Raw genomic sequence first — 20676 nt, 5'->3', positions numbered from 1 at the left:
CAAGGTCGGCCCTGTCCAATGCAAGTGCTGCGTGGTGGGGCAGCGCGGCTGCTGTACCACAATTGCACCCACACCTTTTCCTGCTTCATGATCGCCACTCATTGCCGCTGATTTAAAATTTTCAGAATACCTCGCAAGAAATGCACAGATTCCATAATCGATTCTTTGCCCACACTGCGAATGCAGTCCTCACGTAGGCACAACCTTTTTTGTGGTATTCATACATATCAGTTTGTATATACTTTGCAGATTGCTTGGCAATTTTTGTATCTATTCATGTGACTGTCATAGTGGGTTAGTTTCCGATGCTTGACAGATGAATTATCTATATATTTTTCAGTCCAACAATTCAGTGCGCTCTTAGCGCTTTGGTGTCTTTGGTTTAATCGCAAAGTGTGTACACTTGGTATCGGTTCTGTCAAAATGAATACAACAATAACTTGGTTGGAAAAGGAACTACAACATAGCAGTGGGCACTCAGGGAATATCAATGCACAAAAGGACACCATTGTTAACACAAAACAAAGTTCTTCTAGTACCTCAACAAAAATGCAACCGATCCTCTAGATTTCAATAGAAGGACTCTGAATTTATGTCACTCTGAAAGTCACATCTCTCCATCTCCATAAACAAATCATATCACAGGAACATACATCTAGTATGAAACTTCAGACAGGGAAATAGATTGAATTAAATTCCAATCCGGGTGGCAGCCACCTCTGAGATATCCACCCTTACAAACGACCAATCCTCTGATTTTTGTTGTTGCAAACTGCACTAAAGAGCTTTTTGAATCGCATGGTCGATCAAAAGGCCCTGGAAAAATATGCCAAACAATATCGATAGATTGATGTGCAAACGTGAACATATTTAAAGGGCGGGGAAGACGAACCAGCAGTAGTCTTCTCTGTGATCATTTGCGTAGCCACCTTCTTAACCTTATCTTCTGTGAGCATCCCAACAATGTTCATGTTCCACCTGTTAATGTGAGACACCCAAAGGAGTTTTTTTATCAGTATGTTAGATTGACTTAAATTGAACATAGCTTAGTCCAAGATGTGGTCAGTAATCTCCGTCTAGACCTCTCTGAGCCGATCCTTGTTAATGCCTTCATCCGTCTCAATGTTCCTCTGCCTCGACATATCCCGAACAGCTTGTCAGCAAACTCCTTGGAGTTCTCCATGCCTTGGATATGAGAAGCATGCCCAATAGAAAATTTAACAATTAAATGGCACTGCAAAAGTAATTAGAAAGTATAACACATTGGCACAATTACTCTATCATGAAACCTGTAAAAACTTAGTTACTGGACGGGCATACAAACTGAAAATCCTACTGTTTTATATAATCTTCACATTCCATTCATCAAGCAGATAGTAGCAATCATTCTAATAAATTGAATCAAAACTTGGAGACTCCCAATTACGAAAAGCACAAGCGTTGAACAAATTGAAAGTTAAGTTGGCTAAGATGGTTGTGCCCTCCAATTGCAGTCTGATGGATCGTGGGTTCTATTACCCTTGTTCGCGACATATTTTTCTCAATCCCCACCTTTTTTCCCGCCATCAATCATTAAAAAATTAGGAGTGCGAGCAATCAAGGGATTTGGCGGGAGTGTGGGCGATCACTGGATTAGTGGGGACATAAGCAAACAAGGAATAAAAAGGCAGTTCGAGCGGACATACAACCAACATAGGATTCAGATCTGATGGCAAAGGATCCGTTCGGATCTATTGCAAAATTCCTGTGTTTAGATTTTTTGCGTTTTTGTATAAAAACATTTTATATATTAATATTAAACATATATAAACAAGAGTGGAACAACAAACTGTTTTTTTCCACCCACACAGCCTTGTCCCCTCCTAAAAAAAGTCTTATCCCCTAAAAAAGCATGCTTATCCTCGATGCACAGGACATCGACTAGTTTCTCTCACTCTCTCCCCCTCCCAGCCACTCCAGTCGATGGCGCCCCTCCCATCGACCGGCGCAGATTCTCTAACTTGCTTATAGCAAGTCAGAGGCAGCCTTGAGGCAGCTGGATGCCGTTTCTTTTCCATCGTGTGTCCCCTGCTCTGTTTCATGTTTCCTTCCCTCACACAACACAGTTCAGCCAGGCCAGCCCACATAAGCAACAAGGGAGGCCCATTTAGGAGCAAACAGCCCAGCTGCAGCGACAAGTGCATCTATGGATAGTTAACTGAATGTAAACAGCAGAATAGAACAGAACATATTCAGACTGGATAGAAACCTGTAAAAATACTCCGTTTTCAACCAGAATTCAACCAAAATCAACCAGAATACAAACAGTAGTCATGATACAAATAACCATAATAACCTCCAACAAAATATAGTAGTAGAGCTGCAGGTTCTACACAAAAGAACACCATTTTGCAGTGTTTTTCACAAATTTCTTCAAGCTGAACATATTCAGGCCAAAAGAAGAAGATGGACTATCTTCTTCTTGTCATGAAATAAGAACCTAAAGAAGATCTCCAAAATCCATATCATCAGTTCCATTAGAACCCTGGAAAGAAAGAGGATCAAAATGAAACGTTGGAATAGAATAGTAGTTTAGAGAAGATACAACAACATTTAAAGTACCATTAGCAAGTCTGTGTAACTCCTGAATGCATTGCTGGCATTATTAGCATTTTCAGTTGTTGCTTGAATTTCTCCACCAACTTGATTCTCTTTCTCTTGCTGCTGCACAAAGAAACCCAACAAATTTATATATGATGTAGTAATAAATAAGTACACTAAATTGCAAGAATTTTCAGCAACATATGCTAGATTCCTTTGGGTTTTTCTTTTTGTACTTGCGTGTCTTCTCGATCCAAGGTTTATGTCTCTTTGAACTTTTCGGTTGAACCTCTTTTTTCTTGAGGCGTGCAGAACTAAGCAAACCCTCATCTTGTTGAACATTAGGCTGCACATTAGAGGATTCACTCAAAATACTTCTAGATATCCTTAGTTTTTCGCGTACTTGCTTGGCAAGGATGTCCAATGCATTGTCCACCAACAAGATACATTCCCGATCGCTTGCGGCTTCACTTGCAAAATCATGAAATTTGTGAGAAACAAACTTGTACCGCAACATAGCATCCAATTTTGGATCTTCAATTATATCCCTTCCTTTGGTATCTTGTATAGTTCCAGATTTTGCTTCTCGGGTCCATCTCTTTAAAGGATAATGATTTGGCAATAACTTGATATTCATCAAGTCAAGAACTTTTAAAGCATGCGCACACAATACTCCGGTCCTTTTAAACTGAAAACAGCTACAAGAAGCCGTTTGCTCCAAAGGATCACCGACAACTATGCGCTCTAGTTCGGAACTCAAATCACCATTAGCCCTCACAATTGTAACAACATATGTATTATCTCCATCCAATGCTCTACTACATGCAGCCATGGATCTTCTATATTCAGATTTGAATGCTTCAAATATGGTCGGTGTGTAAGCTTCGCTTGTTTGCAACAACATAGGAGTCTCCATCCCTATTCTAGAAAGTTTTTTAGTAGCTTCAAATTCTGCATCTAGCTCCTTGTTTCTTTTTCCTTGCACAGCCCTTTCAAAATGTTTTAAGAAGCGAATGATGTCAAAATCTGATTTGAGATGTTTTTTCAAATCACTATTGAAACTCTCACTTAATTGTGTGCTTCTCATTCCCAATGTGAAAACATCCCTCATGTAACATTCAGTCCACTTTTCTTTTAACTTGTAGATGCTATCTAGCCATGAGGCCTTCTTCTTATCCACCTTATTTCTCATGATGTCAAATGCCTCTTCAAAGGCTGCCTTGTCCTCAATATTATACATACAAGCGCTGAAATCTAAGAGGATATGAGGTTCTTCATCTTCCTCTTTTTTTGATTCTTCAACTTTGCTATTGCACAAGTGCTTGACGGCATTTTGCATGATGTGGTAGGTGCACAAGCCATGCCATGCTTGGGTGAAAACATCCCCAACAGCCAATCCCGTTGCCGTGTCTTGATCGGTAAATATAGCTCTAGGTTGCTTTCGGTTGTGTGCCTCTACAAAAGCCTCAAATAACCATTTGAAAGAGCCACGTGTTTCATCAAACAAAAGAGCAGCACCAAAAATAACGGTCTCTCTAAAATGATTGAATCCGACAAAAACACCAAAAGGCCTATATTCTTTGTTTGTGCCAAAAGTAGTGTCAAAGGCGATAACATCTCCAAAGTGTGCATAATCAATGCACATCTTTGCATCAGCCCAGAATATAGTACTTATTTCTTCTTCGGAATCCAATTGTAAAGTATACTGGAAAGACGGATTCTCAGCCTGCTTTTGTTGAAAATACTTCAACATGCTTCCCGCCTGACCATATGCTAACTCTCTTTGGCGCCTGCTCTGCAAGTGATTTTTGTGATCACGAGGCGTGTAGCTGAGATTCATTGGCCCCCCAACAAGGCGACTAGCCAAGTCATGTGCATGCCTTGGCCTAATTCCAGAGTCATCGACAGCCTCAATTTCAATGGCTTGCAATTCTGAAATCCTCCGTTGTGATGACATCAAATGGAAAGTTTGTGGTAAGTAGACACCATGATTGTGAGCAAGCGCTACCTCCACCACTTCATAATGTCCTGCCACTCGATCTAATGAAAGACATATGGACATCACAATCTGTTCTTGTTTCAGCTCTAGGGTTCTTTGTGAGATGATCCCTCTTGTCTTGTACTCGACAACCCTCCTTTGCACACACATATCTACATGAAGTTACCACTCCATCAATTTTACTTTTCCAGCTTGACCTTTTTCTGACCTCAAAACCTGCCCGGCCTCCATAGTTAACCCAAAATGACCATGCCTCAGCCAAGTCTGTGAATTTCTGACCAACTTGAGGTAAGGACATATGAATCACATTCTCCCTGCACCAAAATAAATATGTAGGTAATTCCAATGTAAGCCTAACTTGCTATAGATCTAGATGTCAGCAAAGGAATTCCAGTGTAAGCCTAACTTACTTGTTGGTTTCTGCCATTATCTCTTAATTTGAAGACATGAACTCAATAATTACTGCAGGAATCATGAACAAATACAAGTAAGAAAATTTCCAATTTGTGAAGAAAATACAAGACAAAGGGGAGATTTATGGTTGCTACCTGTAATCTGGAAGGAGGAGGAACGATGGCTGGAATCGATCGCCAGAAGTTTTCCTCGATATGCCAGCTGATTTCCTTGGAGTTGCCGCAGCGATCGCCTAAAGCTGAGACAGCGCGCGACAGAGCAGCGCAGCACACGTTTCCCCGCCAAAATCCTCTCGTGCTCCCGCCTGAAGTTTTGTTTTCCCTCCACTGTGTTGAAGTAGGCCTTTAGGTGGGCTATGAAATCTGGGCTAGGCTGCTTATTTTAGGCTGAGTGAGGGATCGAAAGAAGCAGCCGACCGATCAAGAACGAGCAGCATCTGGCGTGCGCTGGGCTGCCTCTGACTTGCTATAAGCAAGTTAGAGAATCTGCGCCGCCCATCGACGGCGTCGCCCGACCCTTCCTCTCCCCACCAGGGTGTTGCCCTGCCATCTCTCCACACCACAGCTCCGCCCGCACGATCCTCTCCCCACGACGGCGTCGCCGGCCTCCTTCTCTCCCCGTCAACATCTCGCGCCGCCGTGTCGACGCCAATCCCGCGCGCCCGCCGGTCTGGCATCCTGGGCAGCCAAAACCAGATGGTAGTTGCAGAAGTGCTCACGGCTCTCCGTACATGCCGGCCACGTGGCTGTACCATCCGGATGTGGGTGGGAAGACCACGGCGCCCTTGTCGTCGAGCCTTGTCTTCTACCCCACTCAAACTGCGCTGAGCACAGTCGCGCTGCTGCCTCGTCGATCTCCATGACAGGCCACCCCAGGCCGATAGGTAATGCACTAATGTAGCCAATTAATCGCTGAATTTCCAAAGTGTAGAATACTTCTTTTCATACCTTCATATTTTTGGAGAATACAATGTTGTTCTGAAGTACCACCAGGCTAGTTCAGAAAATTGGTATCAGTTATTTGCGCAATGTATTCACATATGCCTCTTCTACTGTACAATGTTCTTTTTTCTTGTGAGCTATTGATCGCAATGTTTGACTAAAATGGATTCAACGATATACATAAGCATATGAATGCAGACATACAGATGCATTATCCGGAAAAAGAAAGATTCAGAAGTATTAGAGATGCCATCAGTTGAAGCTAGACATAAGTACCTGAAATACATTGGAGCCATGCTCTTCATGATACAATAGACAGCTATGTATCATCTTCCAGACACAACTAAAATTTATTTGCTAAACAAGCAGGGCATTACTCAACTGAGCTGATGAAGTAAGAGGAATCCAGAGGTGTGGGATTTGCACTGTGTATCATTTTAAGCATGGTTGGCCGCATCGTTGGCTCCTCTTGAAAGCACATGTACTACTTGCACCAAGAGGTAATTTCCAGTTAAATTATCTCCCTTACCTTAGTTAATAGCCTGGGTTAAAACCGTAGTTCCTGTTATTAGCTAGATTTTTGTGTGCTAACACCATTGTGTTTAAGAACATGTTGTGATGTTCATTCTAATTTGTATATAATTTTTGTATTTCTACAGCAAGAATTTAACAGTAGAAAAGCCGTATCAACTATATGTATGCCCCAATGCGATCAACAAAAAAAAATTATGCTTGCAATTACCTAGCGCGGGCACTGTGTCATTTGGGAAGGATGCTCAAGATTAGGAATGTCACCAAGAGGGGCTCGGCTAGAGTTATCACCAAGAGGGGATCGGCACAGATTTGTCGCCTCCATATCTTCAAGCGTCATGGTCTGTCGGCGCTTGTAACGAAATAAAATGAACCATTATTATTTCTGTGAACTATACACATTAAATATATACTGGGACAAAATCTAACTTTGAAGCATGCGATCAGGTTAGGCGAGATAATCTACATCTGCACTATTAGATTAGTACATTGTCATATTTTGCTTCAATGAAAAACACAGCATCAGTGATACAACTTTGTTTCACTAATTGATCAGTACATATGTTTTTCAACCATTAGGTTTTTAACCAGGTATATTTGTCTTGAATGGAAGGACAAACACAAAGAACCATTACATCAAGAAGCTATCAGGCTTGAGGGTCTCACATATTTTCACGACGCTTTCTGAAGTGTAAGTTACTAAGTTGAAATCCGTTCTCTCAGCACTATTTTTATCATGTATGATATTTTTATTCTTTCTTTCCCAGAACTTATCTCTTTCCTTGTGTTGGAAATGATATTTTATATGGTTACTTGACAGTATGAGCCAGAGCTATTTCCTAGTCTGATTTCTCCTGGGTGTACTCTGCTTTCTGGTGTCTAATTTGGTGACAAGAATATTGTGTCGACGGTCAGCGCCTGGATTGTAAATTGGACTTGAAAGCAAATAGCTCTCTAGGCACGTAATGCAGATTATAAACCCAAGGTAAAATCATTATCCTAATGCATTCTTCATGATGTTGGCTTTTTCCCCTCACTAGGCCTGTGATGCTATATTTCCAAAAACATCTAAATTTTATCACTTTGGTAGCATCCACATGGCTTTGTGAATCCTGCTGTGTAGATGGTGGATAGCCTGGTAAAAGAGTAGAGACTTTGTACATGGGTTCTTTTGTGTATGTACCCTTCTGAATTTGTGCTCATTCGCTGAGAAATTAGAGAACAACAGCTTACTAAATAGTTTTTGATCGAATGGTGACTTGAGACTCTCTACCTGACTACCTTTTAGGCTTTAGCATGACGGTAAAGGTTATTCAAACATGTAAATGGTCAACTAATAATATGAAGGTTTTTTTGCGGGTAATATATGAAGGGTTATACCGCAGAAAAGTCATTATACCTGGAAGCTGACAATCAAGCAATAACCTTAGGGAATCTACAAATAAAGCATGCGTGACATCCACCTAAACAAAATTTAGACATGTACATTGCACTTAACCAATTGCTGCAGGTCAAATGTGATGTGAAGACGTGACTGCAAAGTTAATGTGTATGACCGCAAGAAACAAGACCGTAATGTATATAACAATAATAATAAAAGAAATATGAATAGCTTACTCACCCCCATCAATGCATCCACAGACGAAAAGAAATATGAATAGCTTACTCACCCCCATCGCTGTTGGCGTCGATTTGTTTTAATTTAATTTTTGGGCTCATTGTTTCCTGCATCCCACCGTAATTCTGTTTAGACGTATATATGCATGCACGCAGCACCAAGCATTTGCATCCATATGTTTCAGATGATGATTGTGCACAGGCATACCTCGTTGGGATAAATCTGCCCGTGGTACGCCACAGCAGCTGGAGGTTGGTCCGGCTCGTAGGGCCATCCGCTTGTGCAGGTAGCAGTCATACGTCCGCCGCTGCACAACCTCATTAGCGTTTTTTTACTATCTATCATTTTTCAAAGTCGGCAAACATCTTATACTGCTAGTAGGAGTATTTGACTGACTCACTCCGGCAGGAAAGGAGTGACATCAAACTGAAGAGAACCAAGTTGTGTCCAGAACAATAAATACGTCCAGAGAAATCTAGATTTGATGAGATTAGATGAGATGTGCACCGGGGGGTAGGAAGCTCACCACGCCCACGTGAGGGGGCAGGGTAGGAGGAAGTAGAACCATGAGGGAGGGAGGGAGGGCTCGTGCGTTCGGTCGTCCAACTGCTGCTGCAGCTGCAGGTTGTGCGTCCAGATCCGGGGCAGTCATCCTGCACACAAAAGAAAAGAAACCAAGGAAGGAATCACGAGCGGGGGGAGATGATGAATCTAAGGAAGAACGTCCGCAGGTACACACTCAACATAGCCGTCACCGGAGATCTGCGGTCGCCGGCGCGCTTCCTTGAAGGTTGAGGCGTCGTCCGGGGTAGGGTTTGGGGCGTCTCCGTCCGTCCATGGCTGCTACCGGCCCGCGTTGGACCTCCATGGCCGACCTCCCTCGAGGACGGACGCGGATTAGGTCGACGAGAGCGCGCTGATGCCGCCGTGGATCTGGGCGCTCCCTCTACCTTCCCTTCCCTTGCCTTCCCTTCCCTTCCCTTCCCTTGGGAGAGGAATAGAAGGTTGGGGGCGGCGGCGCAGGGGGGCGAGGAGATCGCCGGCGGCGGGGTTGGATTGGGGTGCGGCGGCGGCTGCGACTGGAGACGGGAGACGAGGTAGGGCTAGCGAGGGATTGGTTCTGTCGCGATGGAAAAACCAGCGGAGGGGAGGTGGTGGATGGAACCAAAATAACCGAAGGTTAACCTATGAAAAAACCCGGACGAAAGTGGTGGGATGAAAATTGATCGGCGGAGACTACCAACTGCTCCATTAGGAATAGAGATTACAGGCGAAGTGTAAGAAGCATCTTCGAAGAAAATAGTACCCCCACCGATACCTTTCTTCGGTGCTCATTATTACTATGAGACTTGTACAATAGATTTTTTGTACTCATGAGTTCCGTTGTGTGCCGACCATGATTGAAAACAATAAGAGCGGTAGCTTTCGGATTCACCCAGTCTGAGGTCAGAGCTCGGAGGACCCGGTCGTGACAATCGCAGAGGTGCTCCCTTTACTCCCTAGCCAAACAATCGGGAACGTAGGGGTAAGCACAGGAGCCAGGCAACCCAGCTTGCAAATCGCTTAAGTCAATATGGTGCATATTGTGGTGTAATACACGAACAAGGAACGAAGCCGTACAAGTATAATCATATGCAAGAGGAAAAGCTTCATAAAGGAAGCCTCCAAATAAACGGGGTATTTAAATTTGTGCGTCACAAACAAAGTTTGGACAAGGAAATTTTTTACAAGCAACTTTTTTCCAAAAAAGTATAATGCTTGGTCGAACCGAAAACAAGTTAAAAATTTAAAACTTTGAGCATGAAGGCAACTTAGCTGGTTAATGTGTTCGGTATTGATGACGCGGTCCGAGCTTGATGCGGGACAAGGTTCCATCCCCCAAGCCGGTCCCGAGGTGGCGGAGCATAGGGCTCGGCACTCCGAAGTGCTGACATAGCATGGTCAATGCAGGCCGGCAGAGTGATGCCGAAGTCCCTAGCATGGGGTAATGAAGTGTTGAGGAAGCCCCCCGTCCAGCCGAGGTGACGTGGTATGTCAGTACGCCGAGTTGACGATACTGCCCAACCCGGATCATTTTCCTGTGCACAAAAAATAGTGCAAAACCGGATATAATAGTAATGATAATAAAAAAATGTTGCATAATAAACAATTTATGCAAAGTGAGTAATAAAAGAAATATGGCTTGGCGCCGAAGTCAATGTCGATGCAGGGCGTTGGCATGATGCGGTAAAGGTGTGGAAAGCCTGAATTCATAGGTCGGTCCGAGTTCCGGATGCGGCGTTCGCCGGACTATGTACGGAAGCTGATCGAACCACCACGCGGCCGTCGTTAGTGCGGACATCATTCGATAGACCTGTGTACAGGAACAAACCAGAGTAATACTTTCTTGGGAAAAATAAACTCCAACAAGCAAAAATTACTAGGATTAATAGCACCTAGTTTATTTGTTGTAGCAATCCGAAGAAAGGTGACTCCCAAAATTGGGACTGGATCTGCACACCCATTGCCCAATGGGCGATAAAGCGACGGCATGGCGATGCTGGCATAGGTTGGCTTGCGGAGACAAAGCCCTCGGTCCAGCTAATGTGATGAAGCTGGTCGGCTAGTGAGCTGAAGTCTCCGAAGTAGGTTGATGAAGAGATGGCAAAGCCCCCGGTCCAGCCGAGATGTCGAAGCCTCGATGTTAGCCAATGAGTCGAAGTAGGTCGGCATGATGGACATCGGCTTGAAGAAGCAGTAGTGCGGCCTTGCCGATGCAGGTCGTGACGTGGTCGATGCCGGCTTGATGAAGTGACCGTGCGGCGATGCCGGTATGCCCGCTCCATGTAATCCGTGGGGCGACGATGTTGGTGATGATTTATCCTTCGCGATGCCGGACTCTTGTTCGGCTTGTCGAGATGATGATCCGAAGAAGTTGAGCTCGGCTCAACAAAGTGACGACGTATCTAGCGCAGGTCGGCAGTCTTGGAGAAATATTGATGGACTGGTTTGACACCAGCATGATGATGAACATGACCTCAGGGAGGATTTAAAATTTATGGGCGTGTTTAAAAACAACTCACAATACCCTAGAAGATAATTCCTCTAAAAAGGTTGTCCAATATCACATTCATAAAGAAACATGAATTCGGGTCGGATCCGTATTCGCGCAGAAAACGGATCCAAAAATTGGTCCACTCATCGGAAGGTTCCCAAAGTTTGAACCGTCGGATCGAGCTGAAATTTGGAGGGGTGGTAGATATGGGAATTCTGCAGTAGATGAACGGTTGGATGTTCCAAAGGACCTCCGAGCTGGGCTCTGGAGACCACGCCCTAAACTTGTACAGATTCCCTTCCAGATTTGACAGGGCTCCGGTATATTGTAGATTGTCGGAGATTCCTCCATCGGAACTCGACGAACTTTTGCATGGCTGTTGTAGACGTAATTACGCATTATTCCACCGAAGCAATCGTCAAACCGACGCTCGAGGAGGTGGTGATGGCGAATACAAGTTCACTGTCCATAAAAACAACACGGCCGCCCGAGGGCGATGTTGATGTTAAGCCCTCGAACTCCATGGATGACTCCTCTATGATCATGATAGAGATCGGAGTTGATGTTGAAGAAGGCCCCCGTCCGAACATGACAATCGGAGATGGAGCACGGTCCTCGGTCGAGCCAAGGTGACCAGTCGAGCCGGCGACGAAGATGCTGGCGTCGCAGTTGACCTGCGGGCGAGCCATTGATCCTTTTGCCGATCACACAGCGGAACTCTCAATGAAGGCACCATTGTCGGTGTCAAAACTTGCAGATTTCGGGTAGGGGGTCCCAAGCTGTGCGTCTAAGGCGGATGGTAACAGGAGGCAGGGGACACAATGTTTTACCCAGGTTTGGGCCCTCTTGATGGAGGTAAAACCCTACGTCCTGCTTGATTTATTCTTGATGATATGAGTATTACAAGAGTTGATCTACCACGAGATCGGAGAGGCTAAACCCTAGAAGCTAGCCTATGGTATGATTGTATGTTGTATATGTCCTCTATCGACTAGCCTGGCCTCGGTTTATATAATGCACCAAAGGCCTAGGATAACAAAAGTCCTAGCCGAATACGCCGGTGGGGAGGAGTCCTTGTCTTGATCACCAAGTCTTGTGGAATCTTCCATGTATGCGGCAGCTGTCCGAACTGGCCCATGAGTATACGACCATGGGGGTCCTCGGCCCAATCTAACAGATCGGGAGATGACGTGTTGAGTACCCCCTAGTCCAGGAGACCGTCAGAAGGGCCCAGCCCCGCGCATACCTCGACCGCCATTGAGCACCGGGCCCAAGGATTGAGGGGCTACATGACTAGTGAGGCCCCTGGGTCGCGATGACCAGGGGTCCCCCTTGACGTACGAACTGCTCTCATGAGGGAGAACGAGCACCATACCTTGCTAACGAGCCTTCGCCTAGGATGGGGGCGCGAGAAAGCCAGGCGTCTGGGCACCTGGTAGGGTGGCGTCTGCCAGGCGTGACCTGAGCATAGCCCCCATGCCTAGCCCCCCTCGCGATACCCTTCCAAGGAGAAGCTGTGAGCGTCGTGAGCTGAAAAGCTCCCTGAGGTTGGTGCGACCGCTGGGGGCTGCCCTCAGTTGTTTATAACTAGCGCGGAGCATAGAGCTACCACACTTGCGCGGAGTGTGGGCATAACCGCTCCTCGGTCGTATCGGCCAGCGCGGAGCTTGGTGCTTCCACTGGTTCATGGGCACAACCGCTCCTCGGTCTTGCCAGCATGGAGCTAAGCACTTCCACTGGATCGTGGGAGGGGAGCCTCCCACCGGGAGAGACTCCCGAGCGTGTACAGCCCGTCCGGACACGTGGCTTGCACAGCGGGACAACCAGGGTGTATATGGGCCCTCCTCAGGATGAGCTGAACGACTCTGTGAAAGCACAAGTGCTCCCTAGGTGATTTTGGTAATTAATGACAACATATCTCTTGTTGGACTAACACTTTTACCTAGTATGTTTCAGATGAGTTCAACAATGAAGTGGCATGGACTAGAGGATGTGGAACCCCTTCAAAATGCTAAGGACAAAGGATTGGCCCAAGCTCCAAGCTCAAGACTCTACATTTTATATCTTAGTGATCCAAGATCACATTGAGTCTATAGGAAAGCCAATACTATTAAGAAGGGATGAGGTGTTGCTTAATGGCTTGCTTGCTCAAAGTGCTTAGTGATATGCTCCAAAGCCCTCACCATTTTCTCACTTCCAAATATGTCCTAAACCAAAAGTCAAACTCAGCCCCACCGATTCTTTCTATCCGGAGCCACCGAGTTCAGTTGAAATCGCCACTGCCAGAAACCCTAATCAGTTCGCTCTCACCGATGGGATCTCGGTCTCACCGAGATGGGCTTGCAAACTCTCTGTTACCTGTTGCAATATTTTCAGTCCCACCGAGATATGCAATCGGCCCCACCGAGTTTGCTTGGCCAACTCTCTGTTTCGCTTATTACCCAAATCAGTCCCACCGAGTCTGAGTAATCGGTCAAACCGAGTTTTGGTTTTACCCTAACCCTAGCACATCGGTTCCACCGAGTTGATCTAGTCGGTCCCACCGAAAACCCTAACGGTCACTAGGTTTGCTAAATCGGTCCGACCGAGTTTTTCACTTCGGTCTCACCGAGATTGGTAAATTGTGTGTAACGGTTAGTTTTTGTGTGGAGGCTATATATACCCCTCCACCCACTCTTCATTCGAAGAGAGAGCCATCAGAACATACCTACACTTCCAATACACATTTTTTGAGAGAGAACCACCTACTCATGTGTTGAGGCCAAGATATTCCATTCCTACCATATGAATCTTGATCTCTAGACTTCCCCAAGTTGCTTTCCACTCAAATCTTCTTTCCACCAAATCCATATCCTGTGAGACAGAGTTGAGTGTTGGGGAGACTATCATTTGAAGCACAAGAGCAAGGAGTTCATAATCAACACACCATTTGTTACTTCTTGGAGAGTGGTGTCTCCTAGATTGGCTAGGTGTCACTTGGGAGCCTCCGACAACGATTGTGGAGTTGAACCAAGGAGTTTGTAAGGGCAAGGAGATCGCTTACTTCGTGAAGATCTACCGCTAGTGAGGCAAGTCCTTCGTGGGCGATGTCCATGATGGGATAGACAAGGTTGCTTCTTCGTGGACCCTTCGTGGGTGGAGCCCTCCGTGGACACGCGCAACCGTTACCCTCCGTGGGTTGAAGTCTCCATCAACGTGGATGTACGATAGCACCACCTATCGGAACTACGACAAAAACATTTGTGTCTCCAATTGCGGTTGTATTCTCCAAACCCTTCCCTTTACATTCTTGCAAGTTGCATGCTTTACTTTCCGCTGCTCACATACTCTTTGCATGCTTGCTTGATATGTATTGTGTTTGTTAAACTAGTGCCTAAACTCCACTTCAACTTAAAGAAATTAAAAACTGCAATTTTTGGCACTTAGTGTCTAATCACCCCCCTCTAGACACCTCTTCTCGATCCTTTCAATTGGTATCAGAGCTTTGGTCTCCATTGCCTTGGTTTAAACACCATTGGAGGAAGATGGATGAGTCTACTTTGGGGAGTCTTAGGCGTAGAGTGCCTATTCTTGATGGAGAATATTTTCATGAGTGGAAAAATGAAATGCTTCAGATTTTCAATGAATATCACTTGAACAAGTATATTGCTAGCCCTTGTGCACCTCATGTTGATCCCATGCATCCTACCCTTGATGAATCAATTGACATGATTCGCAATCTTAGAACTGTTAATCTTATCACTAGAGGCTTGCCTAGAAACTTGATTGGATGTTTGCCGACTCTTAAGTGTGCCTACACCATATGGAAATTTCTTGAGGAACTCTTTCCTAATTATTCCTTGAAAGATCTAGATGAAATCCTCCATAAGTGTATTTCCTTGATTAAGATGAGTTCCAATGATCCCAAATTTGGCGACTGCTTAATTGGGCTTACTAATCTTACGAGTGCCAAAGGAGATGTTGGAGTTATTAGCAATATCATTTCTAGATCTATTAGAATTCATAAGGATAACTATAGAAATGATCATTTATCTAATGGATTGCCCTATCTAGGAATTGATCAATCACAAGATGATGTTGAACATGAATACTCGGATGAGGATGATGACGATAGTGACTATGATCTCGATGATGCGATGAGACACTTTGGTCTTATGGCAAATCTTCGCGGCTACATGGCTGGAGGAAAGGAATGGGTCCTTGATAGTGGATGTACTGATCATATGACCAGAGATAAAGACATGTTCCGTGAGCTTGCTGAAAATGACGGCCCTCGAAAGTATGTCACTTTTGGTGATAATTCAAAGGGTAAGGTGGTTGGCCTTGGTAAGGTGGCCATCTCACATGATAGCTCCATACAAAATTTCATGCTCATTGAATCTCTTGGCTACAACTTACTTTCAGTATCTAGACTTGCTAATTTCGGTTTCAATGCCCTATTTACTGAAGTAGACTGCCAAGTGTTTCGTAGAGATAATCATAAAATGGTCTTTACCGGTATACGTTGAGGAGATCATTACATTGTTGATTTCACTAAAAAGGCTCAACCTAAAACTTGCTTAATTGCTAAATCTTCTAAAGGCTGGTTGTGGCATAGAAGGCTAGGCCATGTGGGCATGCGAAACCTTGACAAACTCATTAAAGGAAATCATATCCTTGGCGTTAACGATGTCATATTTGACAAGGATAGACATTGTAGTGCTTGTCAAGCATGGAAACAAGTTGGAGGAAGTCATCGCGCTAAGAACATCATGACCACAAGAAGACCACTCGAGCTACTTCACATGGATCTCTTTGGTCGAAATGCCTACAAGAGTCTCGGTGGTAACTTATTTGGTCTGGTCATAGTTGATTATTTTTCAAGATTTACGTGGGTGTTCTTTCTTAATGACAAATCGCAGGTCCAAAAGATCTTCAAAAACTTTGCTGGGAAGGCCCAAAATCAATTTGACGTGAAGATCAAGAAGGTTCGAAGCGACAACAGAGCGGAGTTCAAGAACGCAAATGTGGACACCTTTCTTGACAAAGAAGGGATCGCACATGAGTTCTCGGCTACGTACACACCTCAACAAAATGGAGTTGTTGAGAGGAAGAACCGGACTCTTATCGAGATGGCAAGAACGATTCTTGATGAGTACAAGACGCCAAAACACTTTTGGGCGGAAGCGGTAGAGATAGCTTGTCATGCAACAAATCGCTTGTATCTTCACAAGCTACTCGGCAAGACGGCATACGAGCTCCTCGCCGGTAACAAACCCCAAGTTGGATACTTTCGAGTATTCGGCTCAAAGTGCTACATTCTTGATAAGCATCGTCGTTCTAAATTTGCTCCTAAGTCTCATGAAGGTTTCCTACTTGGTTATGGCTCAAACTCTCACACATACTGTGTCTACAACAATTTCACCCGAAAGGTTGAAGAAACGGTAGATGTGAACTTTGATGAATCTAACGGCTCGCAAGTAGAGCAATTGCCAATTGGTGTAGGAGACAAAGATCCCTCGGAAGCAATCTAAGACTTTTCTATTGTCAAGATTCGTCCAATGGAGGTGAGGGAGAGTACCTCGTCCGTCCAAGTGGAGGCTTCTACCTCACGACAAGGTGAACCAAGAGTTGATACGGAAGCATCCACGAGTGGGACACACCAAGAAGAAGAAAACGAGGAAGTGCACCAAGACGAACGTCAACAACCTCCTTCTCCACCACGACAAGAAAACGACAATGCCAACAATGAAGAAGGCCAAGAAGAAGAACAAGATAAAGAAGATGTTCAACAAAGACCCAAGCAAAAGCTTTCATGTGGAGCAAATCTACGAAGGTTGGGTTACCGGGAGAATTGCTAAAGATCATCCCGTGGAGCAAATCTACAATGATATCCAAACCGGGAGAATCACTCGCTCAAAAACTCGTTTAGCTAACTTTTGTGAACACTATTCATTCATCTCTCGTATTGAACCTATGAAGGTTGAAGAAGCATTGGAAGATCCGGATTGGATAAACGCTATGCATGAAGAGCTACACAACTTTGAGAGAAATCAAGTGTGGACATTGGTTGAAAAGCCCGACAACAACCACAACATCATCGGTACCAAATGGGTGTTTCGCAACAAGCAAGATGAAGATGGACAAGTGGTTCCCAACAAAGTGCGTCTCGTTGCCCAAGGCTACACACAAGTCGAAGGTATGGACTATGGTGAGACATATGCTCCCGTTGCTAGACTTGAGTCCATTCGCATCTTACTTGCCTATGCTAATCACCATAATATCACCTTGTACCAAATGGACATTAAAAGTGCTTTTCTAAATGGTGAAATTGAAGAGGAAGTTTATGTTAAGCAACCTCCCGGCTTTGTCAACCCTAAGAAACCTAATCATGTTTACAAACTTCACAAAGCCCTTTATGGTCTTAAACAAGCTCCTAGAGCATGGTATAAATGCTTGACCAAGTTCCTTATTGAAAAAGGCTTTGAAATTGGAAAAATAGATTCTACTCTTTTTACTAAAAGGGTTAATGGAGAACTATTTGTATGCCAAATTTATGTTGATGATATTATATTTGGATCAACTAACCCTCATTTTAGTGAAAAGTTTGGGAAGTTAATGTCGGAGAAGTTTGAGATGTCTATGATGAGTGAACTCAAATTCTTTCTTGGTTTGCAAATCAAGCAAACTAAGGAAGGCACCTTTGTCTCTCAAACGAAGTACACCAAGGACTTATTCAAGAAGTTCAATATGCAAGAATGCAAAGGTATGACTACACCCATGCCTACTAGTGGACATCTTGATTTGACCAAAGATGGTGAACCGGTTGATCAAAAAGTTTATCGCTCTATGATTGGTTCATTATTATATCTATGTGCTTCACGTCTCGATATCATGTTAAGTGTGTGCATGTGTGCACGATATCAAGCTGCTCCTAAGGAATGTTATCTTAAGGCCGTGAAAAGGATAGTGAGATACTTAATACATACACCAAATTTTGGCATTTGGTATCCAAAGAGAACTTCCTTTGATCTTGTTGGCTACTCCGACTCGGACTATGCCGGTGACAAGGTTGATAGGAAGTCCACTTCGGGTACTTGTCAATTCCTTGGTAGATCTCTTGTGTCTTGGTCTCACAAGAAACAAAACTCGGTATCCTTATCCACCGCTGAAGCGGAATACATTGCTGCGGGTTCATGTTGTGCTCAATTACTCTGGATGACCCAAACAGTCGGTGTCAAAACCGGCGGATCTCGGGTAGGGGGTCCCGAACTGTGCGTCTAGGCCGGATGGTAACAGGAGGCAAGGGACACGAAGTTTTACCCAGGTTCGGGCCCTCTTGATCGAGGTAAAACCCTACGTCATGCTTGATTAATATTGATAATATGGGTGTTACAACAGTAGATCTACCATGAGATCAGAGAGGCTAAACCCTAGAAGCTAGCCTATGGTATGATTGTATGTTGTGATTGTTGTCCTACGGACTAAAACCCTTCGGTTTATATAGACACCGGAGAGGGTTAGGGTTACACAAGGTCGGTTACAAAGGAGGAGATATCCATATACGTATTGCCTAGCTTGCCTTCCACGCCAAGTAGAGTCCCATCCGGACATGAGACGAAGTCTTCAATCTTGTATCTTCATAGTCTAATAGTCCGGCCAATGGAGATAGTCCGACTGTCCGGAGACCCCCTAATCCAGGACTCCCACAGTAGCCCCTGAACCAGGCTTCAATGACGACGAGTCCGACGCGCAGTACTGTCTTCAGCATTGCAAGGTAGGTTCCTTCTCTGAATACATCACAGAAGAAGTCGAATACGAGGATAGTGTCCGACCCTGCAAAATAAATTCCACATTCCACCGCAGAGAGAATAACGCCTTCGCAGATCTAATTTGCTGGCTTGTTTTGGTAGCATGATGTTACGTCATGGCCCGGTGATTATTCGAACCGTTTCTTTTAACCAGCTCCACACATAACGCGAGGCGGTTTCGTGACACGTCTTGCCGAAGCGGAGATCGTGTTCCCCCAATTACGGGATTCTCATTAATACGATCATGGGTAACCCAACTGTGTCTAGGACTCCTAGATTATAGGCAAGTCCTAAACGGCTACGGAGAGGACGCTTGATATTCATCCTCTTTATAAAGGGACGGGGTTTTTGCATTTTCTCTCTCGTGCTCAATCGAACCCTTCCTCTGCCTCGAGTTCTAACACCCAAAGCCCAGGTTAGGTGCTCCGGGTATTCAATCATGTCCGGATTCAGCCCTCAAGGCCGATGGATGCCCTCCTCCGTGACAGAAGAGGACATTAAGAAGTTGAGGCAGGCCAGATACCTGACCGCCAAGGTTTCGCATCGGCTGCCTACTCGAGGGCAGGTCGTCCCTACTCCCGAACCCAACGAGAACGTTGTGTTCGTATCCCACTTCCTCCGAGGTCTAGGCCTCACTCTGGATCCTTTCGTCAGGGGCTTGATGTTCTATTACGGGCTAGATTTCCACGATCTAGCTCCGGACTCCTTTCTGCACATCACGACATTTATTGTCGTGTGTGAGGCCTTCCCCCATGTGACCCCTCACTTCGGCCTGTGGCTCAAGACCTTTGAAGTACAACCGAAGATGATCGAGGGGCAACATGCAGCATGCGGAGGTGCATCAATAGGCAAGATGGCAGGAGCTCCATGGCCGAAAGGTTCCTTTCCAGAGGTGTCCGAATTATGGCAATGGGAGTGGTTTTACGTCACGGCTCCCAGAAGTGCCAAGTGGGCGGCTGCCCCCGCATTCCGCCCGGGCCCCCCACCACAACTAATGTCATGGATTAGCAGGGGTCTGAGCTGGGGTCTAGCCAAGGACGTGCCTATACTGCAAAGCCGCATCCGAGATCTCTTCGAGGGAGATTTTAATTTGGTTGCGGTAATACAAGTTATGCTGGTTTGTCAAGTCCAGCCTTGCAAACGCCGGGAGTTCAACCCAGAGGGACCATGAGCCATTCAAAGTTTCCTCTGCCTGACGCACGAGGAGATGTACAAGTCATTCTTCGGACCTCAAGTGGAATGTCCGGATATCACCGAGGATGTGGGCCTGAGCAGTAACCGCGCTGCCGAACAAGTAAGAAATCCTCTAGCCAAACACATTGTCTTTTATTTGAAGTTATTTCTGAGAGTTTGCTTTTTGACCAGGACTGGCTAACAAAGGCGAAGATGATTCGGTGTTTGGCCCCCCTCCCCGAGGGTTTGGAAAATCCAGTATTGGAGAAGATGCTCAAGGTCGCACCTTGCCCGGAGCCCTTGAAGGAAGATACCGAGGGAGACAATACGGGCGGACGCGGGCCCCCATCGCTATCCGCTCCAACCGAGGGAACGAGCGTCTCCACGAAGGAGGACGATCGGGGGAGGAAAAGGACTGCTTCCGAGGATCTAGAAGCCGAAGCCTCCAAACGGGAGGAGAGGTCTCCCACTGAGGGTCCTGCCTTGGGGGGTGCCTTTGCCGCACAGAGTCCACGTGGGGATCAGCCCTCCAACGAGTCGTAAGTGATCCAAAATATTTTAATAGTAAGGGTATGCTATCTTTTTCCTCTGAGAAA

The 20676-nt window shown here is 45.3% G+C and overlaps 1 protein-coding gene, 1 long non-coding RNA gene and 1 pseudogene across 13 annotated transcripts in view; 1 reads left to right on the top strand and 2 right to left on the bottom strand.

The window, feature by feature from the left end:
- The window catches only part of LOC125551580 (uncharacterized), a 49146-nt gene that overhangs the window by 1309 nt on the left and 27161 nt on the right, over window positions 1-20676 (top strand). Inside the window, exons 2-8 of one of the 11 annotated variants that reach the window (XM_087518437.1) lie at window positions 6304-6434; window positions 7045-7156; window positions 7286-7450; window positions 8285-8369; window positions 15171-16932; window positions 17079-20201; window positions 20273-20619. In XM_087518437.1, coding sequence (XP_087374563.1) covers window positions 20115-20201; window positions 20273-20619 — 434 coding nt within the window. In that variant the 5' untranslated portion in view covers window positions 6304-6434; window positions 7045-7156; window positions 7286-7450; ... (1 more) ...; window positions 15171-16932; window positions 17079-20114. Of the gene's footprint in view, window positions 1-6132; window positions 6435-7044; window positions 7451-8267; window positions 8370-9060; window positions 14375-15170; window positions 16933-17078; window positions 20202-20272; window positions 20620-20676 lie in introns of those variants that run through there. The other 10 variants (XM_087518435.1, XM_087518442.1, XM_087518434.1 and 7 more) reach the window with 10 other exon arrangements.
- On the bottom strand, window positions 471-1460 carry LOC125551579 (uncharacterized). The gene is made up of 3 exons (XR_015601160.1): window positions 1083-1460; window positions 893-978; window positions 471-816 (listed from the first exon to the last, which is right to left on the bottom strand). It is a non-coding gene; the product is annotated as an uncharacterized LOC125551579 (long non-coding RNA).
- On the bottom strand, window positions 2293-6807 carry LOC125551582 (protein FAR1-RELATED SEQUENCE 5-like; annotated as a pseudogene). Its single transcript, XR_015601158.1, has 6 exons — window positions 6677-6807; window positions 5128-5986; window positions 4990-5041; window positions 2817-4893; window positions 2602-2703; window positions 2293-2524 (listed from the first exon to the last, which is right to left on the bottom strand). The product of XR_015601158.1 is annotated as a protein FAR1-RELATED SEQUENCE 5-like (transcript).

The sequence above is a fragment of the Triticum urartu genome, chromosome 4A (assembly GCF_056163025.1).
Source record: "Triticum urartu cultivar PI428250 chromosome 4A, HENAU_Tu73, whole genome shotgun sequence".
Taxonomy (NCBI): Eukaryota; Viridiplantae; Streptophyta; class Magnoliopsida; order Poales; family Poaceae; genus Triticum; species Triticum urartu.
Note: the sequence above shows the minus strand (reverse complement) of the source record. Positions and strands in the feature narration are given on the sequence as shown.